We start from the raw sequence: 6,000 nt of genomic DNA on the forward strand, positions 1-6,000 counted from the left end.
TCTCTATTGGAAGAACTCTTTCTCAACACAATTATTTTTAAGAAGTTTTCTTCCTACCTTTCTCTCTTGCAAGAAAGCAATTTGACAGTTGCTATAACCCAGCCCAAATGCAGACTGCTGTCAAAAGAGCTGTCCCATTCTGGACCAGGCACCAGGTTCTCTGTGCTGCAGCCAGTCATGTGGACAGTGGACTCCCATGTTTTTCCACTGGGTTAAGCTGCAACTAGCTATGTTGCTGTCACTGCAGGAAATGGCAGCTTTGAAGGCTTTAAACCTGCATTTTTCTTTGAGGTCTTAACTCTCTGGCATCGGAGTCTTCTTCTGAATTGAGGAAATCATGTCCATGACATAATACTCATGCTCTCAAATATGTGATGCAAGTTGCGATTAATCAAGCAATGGATGGGCCTGGGCTTAAGCAGACTAGACAACACAGCTAGAGCTCGAGTTGCATGGAAGAATCTGTTCTACACACTCCCCAGGATATTTAATTTCAAACATATTACTGTTGACAGCTTCCACAGGAAGTGAGATTGGGCATTAAATGAACTTGCACAGCTCTGTTCTGGGCTTCCGCCTGCTTATTTCAAAAGTGGGCTTCCAAGCACTAACAGTGGGAAAGAAGACAAGAAACATAAAAGTGAAAAAGAGTTTCAGAGCACCTCCTTTCTGAGAAGACCTGTCTCACATTATCTCTTTTGTCCTCTGTGGTATAGACAGCTGTTTTCTAGGTGGTGACTTGGAGGTGATAGTGCACATAGAAGTCTGATAGCTTTTTCTGGGCTCTGAACCTTATGCCTAAAGAAAGGAGAATAGTGTTTCATTTACCAGTGGCTTCACAGAGCAGCTTCTTAATGAAAATCTGAGGGATGTATTTTGAACAATTAATGCTTGAGATGGTTCTCCATTCTCTGGTCACACAACAAATCCTGTCTTTGATCTGATGAGGCTTGTTAGCTCAAATGTAAGTTTTCAGGCATTCCAGAATTTTAAAGGAGTTGCCTACAATGGTAGGCAAAATTTGTATTTAGACGCAAAGATTATTAGAGAGAATTGGCTATGTCCAGGTTTGCTCATCTTAATTAATGTGAGTATAGTGAAGCTACCAAAGTCACTGAGAAAGGGTTTTGTTAAATTTACCTGTGCTGCAGTATTTTTGCTTGTCTTTCTACATGTTGTAATACAATGTATTCTTGTGAACTTTCTTGCAATACTCCTCTCCACCGCTCCATCTGAGAATCACCATATGAACATAAGGTGCTGTTTGTGAGCTCAGCGGGCCCTCAGCTTTAATTTTTTCAGGCTTCCCCTTTAGAATTCATAGAAAATGTTAGTTTGGTGGTAGCTGTGCTGGAGTGGTACCCAAATCTCTCAGCAAAAGCAAAGGGTGCAAAGTAAACTTTTAAAAATAACTTTTTTTGATATCAATCCAGAAGTCCATATCACTCAAGTAGTATAGACTGATTTTGACTCCTAGAGGATCTTGGTCTTACGAGAGCGTTACTTGGTCTCTGTGATGTTAAAGTTTCTCAGTCATCATCCTGAGAAATAATGTTATGTTCTTCACATCTGTACAGTTAGTGCTTCACATACATACTCTTTAACATGATGGAAATACTGTTGAAATCCATGGTGAAACTTCAGTTTGCTTTTAGTAGAACCAGCATATCACCTAATAATTGCATTTTGTGTTTTGTATTATCAGAAGTTATGTGCTAGAAGATGATGTTCTTGCATCCTGTATATGCAAGAACAAGAACTAGAGAAGAAATTTATAACAAGAGTAGCTCCACTTCTGTAGTTGGTGTATGACCCTGCCGTTGTATGCCTTGCTTGTATGTGTGTAAAGGAAAGAGACTCTTGTAGAACAGAAATTTAAAAAGAAAATGTGCTCCTTTGTTTTATTGAGTGTTTTTCGGTGAGAATCTCATATGCAAAGGGGGTGGGGGGAGAGCAGCAGTGGAGATCACCAGGCAACTTTAGAGCCATTGCCTTAGGGGACAAAGAAATACAAATGTGAGACGAAAAAGGTCTTTGATAGTCCTTATATGTCGATACTTTAAAGAACTTAAAAGATTGCTTGCAATTGCAAATTGATGCCTATTCCCCTCCCCAGCTTTTCCACCTATTACAGAATGTATGCAAAAATATGCCTTTGCAATTTTAGCTGGGATTGAATTAGAAAACTGTTTCCTAGTTCCCAGTGTGTGTCTCATTTGGTTAATACAGATAATTGCCTATAATATTGGCATTTTCAATTATGAGTTGTCTTTAAGAAAAATCAAGACCACAAAACTAATTTTTTACAACTATTACCTTTTTCAGGCAATAATAAACAGCACCATCACCCCCAACATGACATTTACTAAAACATCACAGAAGTTTGGCCAGTGGGCAGACAGCAGGGCAAATACAGTCTATGGCTTGGGATTTTCATCTGAACATCACCTTTCAAAAGTAAGTATGACCAGTGGCAGCTATTCAGCTGGTGAAGCTACTTAAGTGTATTTTATTCCTGCTCACTATATCTTGACCCAGTACCCACTACTGTTGTTATTTAAAAATAATTTACGAAAAAATGTTCTGTGTAATGGAAATGTCCTTATAATGGAAAAACTTAAGACTAAGTGTGATATCCGCAAATTTTCTTTTAACTAATGGAGAAAGGGAGAGAGATTAAAGCATATTACACTTTGTGTTGTTAGTGCTTTCTAATTACAGATTTGTTAGGTTTTTCTTTTTTTAAAAATTGTTCCTCCATTACAGTTTTCATGATAGAATTTAAAGAAGTAAATGATTGGTGTTTCTTGTGTATTTAGATTGCCTTGGAAAAAACTGCTGGTAGTCTTCAGATGCATTTTTGTCTTTTAAGCTGCATTTACTTTCACTTCTCTACTATGTAGTGCATCAAATTACTGTTATTTCAAAGTTTGCAGCCTTGAAGTAAAGCTAGTGGGAAATATATTCAGTGTAAAAGAAAAATACGTTTTCCATCGGAATGCAGAAGTTGAAATGTTTGCTAAAGTCGTATGTACCATACATAAGTTTCTTTTCTAGTCTACTTCTGCAGGAAGGAAATAGACCATTCCAAGGAAAGCAGTAATCCCTGTTTCTCAAACTGATGGCATAGCTCCTCTGAGCATCCTTTCTATGTTACTTGTTTTTGCTACTGCCCTGGTATATGAGTCCAGGAACCTGGACAAGTGTGATTTTTCCTCAGATGAGGAATTTCAGTTCAGTTTAAGAACTTGTGTTTATATTAAGCAGAAAACTTTCATATTTTAAATAGAGAAAAGATTTGGGCACCCAAGTGGAATAAGACGAATACATAGTACATCTTTAAGTAAGGAATAATGGTGGCTAGGTATTTGAAGGAAGAGTAATTGTAACAGCTCTTTTGAGAAAGTACTTGTCACTATCCAAGGATAAGCATGGCCTGCCAAAGAAACATTAAAATGAGACCCAGTACAGCTACTTTATTTGGGCAAGTGTCAAACTTGTAAGATTTCTTTATTTCATAATCAGTTGGTTTTCCTTTCCACAAAGCAGCACAAACACAGGAAATTCTGAATGATTCTGGTATTGCGCGTGCAGTTGCACACCTATCCTTTCGTCAGTGAACTTGGAAACCTCATCAGTTAATTTGGTGTGTATGTCCTAGAAGCACTTGCTTACCAACATGGTAATAACTTTTCTTAATGTTTCAATGGCTTTAGCACAAATGCTAATCTAGTTTACTTCTCTCATAGACTAGCTTGGTTTTTTTATTCACAGATGCTTCTTTGAAGGCTAAGCATCCTGCTGTAGTCATGCACACTCTGTTTGCCTGACTTTAAACACTAGGTTATCCTTGCCACTGAAAATATGTTGGTTTTTTTTAATCTTCTTTGTCCTCAACTCATCTCTTGCCCTCCCTCTGTCATCTGAATTACAGTTCTTTCAATCCCATTCTTTTCACTGCCCTCAAGCAGATGTCTAGGACTTTTAAATATGCCTTTGACATAAAGCTCTATATTGCTGTTGAAAAATTAGTCTGAAAGGCTACAGTAGACATTTTTTCATAATTTTTTTTTGCTGATCAGCTACTCAGATTTCTGTTTTCTGGAGAATAAGCAAATTTATTAAGAAAAATACAGTCACAGACCTTTTCTGAAGATTATGGTGAATCTATGTGCCCTTTTCAGCACACTGTTCCTGTTGTATTATATCTTAATTATTAAACTGATACTCATGTGAGTTGCAACTGCCAATTGTTGCTACTAAAATTCCTAAATATAAAACTTTTAGTGTTATTTAAAAAAATGATAAACATATTGATGGGGAAAGAAATTTTTTCTTTAGACTAGAAGCTGTTCAGCCACTGGAGCTGGTAAATATGTTTGGTTGGGAATCAGAAGAGCTGAATTAGATATGCCCTGTAACTTTAGAGAAATCATGTCTATATTCTCTTTGTTTTATCTCTCCTTCAGATTACTTACTCTTGCTTCTGTGCATCATAACCAGGTTTACCAGAGCACTCTGATACAGCTAGCGCTTTAGGATTTTAAATGTTTTAAGTTCCAGGGAGCAAAAGGCAGCCTGCAACCACATAGAAAAAGTTGGTCTAGTCTGTGACCAATTTCCGCAGTTTAATGATGCAAATAATCAGAGCAGATAAAGTAAACTGTTTATTCTCACATCATTGTCTGCATATATTATAGTACGTTTGACTTTTGTACTGTTTAGTTTTTGTTCACATGCCCTTGTCCTTCTGAACTAATTGCTAGGGTAGAGTGCAACAATGGCAACCTCTTTTCTGAATTATTATTGTGACTAGGAATTAGTGGAGCGAGACTGTCTGATGGAAAAGTAATGTCACTCTAATAAACTTCACATACAAACAGCATAGAGGAAAATTAATTAAACATTTATTTCTCTTCTAGGCCTTAATATGTTAGACCACAAATTCACTTCAAGACTGCTCCATCAGATGTTGGTGATACTTGAAAGATAACTATGTTGGAGAATATTCACAGGACCACGATTTTTTAGCAGAGTCCCTCTTGCTGCTGCAGTTGGAGAAATAGAATGTCCCCTCACTTTCAGGAAAAACTGAGACTAATTTCTCATTCAAAATATGTCTATGCTTTTAATTGAATCCTGATGTATGAGAAGAAATACTCCTTTTAGGGTTTGCTGTCTTACCCTCTTGAGTTAGTTGACCTGATTCATTCCATAAAACTTAAGTGGGAAATGCCACCATGGATGCTGGAAGCAGCCTTTTGTAGTCTCCATGCACAATTTTTCATCTTTTCCTTAAAAACTTGATCTTCCAGAGAACTTCTCCTTCCATAGCATGAGACCTCATCTTTGTTATTCAGGAATTTTTTTCAAGAGATAGTTATCATCCGTCACCTGACTATCTCAAGGAATTCTAGGTAATTTGTGAAAATCTCCACTAAATTGGCCTTGGCTCACTCTTAGAATGTTGTCTGTTGATCTGTCTATTATATTTTTTTTTAACCATTTCTGTGGCTGTGATACAGAAGATCATATTTACTGCCTTTGTGTTCAGCCATTTATTCCAAACCTCAGCATCATATTTGCCGTTTAACAATCCTCTAGTCTTAAAGCTGATTTAAGTAATAGGTTGCCCATGAGATTTTGAGGTTTAGGCACAAGTCTTAAAAAAGTATCATCTGGTTCTGGTGATCTGTTGCCAATTTCATAATCTGAGACTTTTTTTTTTATGCTGGATTAAACTTTCAGGAAAAATAAACTTTCAAGTAATGTGAAATACAGGATACAGGTGGAGAGAAATTAAATTTCCTCAAATACTAGTAGCCTGCTAGGAGAAGGTTTATAGACTGTAAGAATTTTTTAGGTCTTGCATAGTAAGTGAAGTTCTGATTTAAAATAATTGGTGAGGTTGTGCCACGCAAAAGGTAGCCTTTGTACCATCTAAATACATTGAATGCAAAACAATTTCTTTATATGCTGCTGCCAAAGAGATTTAGAAGC

General features: G+C 36.9%; 1 protein-coding gene across 2 annotated transcripts in view; it reads left to right on the forward strand.

The window, feature by feature from the left end:
- HOMER1 (homer scaffold protein 1) overlaps positions 1 to 6,000 on the forward strand; it is a 324,423-nt gene that overhangs the window by 34,420 nt on the left and 284,003 nt on the right. For both annotated transcript variants that reach the window (XM_032095988.1, XM_032095987.1), the window contains exon 3: positions 2,326 to 2,457. In XM_032095988.1, the coding sequence (XP_031951879.1) occupies positions 2,326 to 2,457 (132 nt within the window). The remainder of the gene's footprint in view (positions 1 to 2,325; positions 2,458 to 6,000) is intronic.

The sequence above is a fragment of the Corvus moneduloides genome, chromosome Z (genome assembly GCF_009650955.1).
Source record: "Corvus moneduloides isolate bCorMon1 chromosome Z, bCorMon1.pri, whole genome shotgun sequence".
Classification (NCBI taxonomy): Eukaryota; Metazoa; Chordata; class Aves; order Passeriformes; family Corvidae; genus Corvus; species Corvus moneduloides.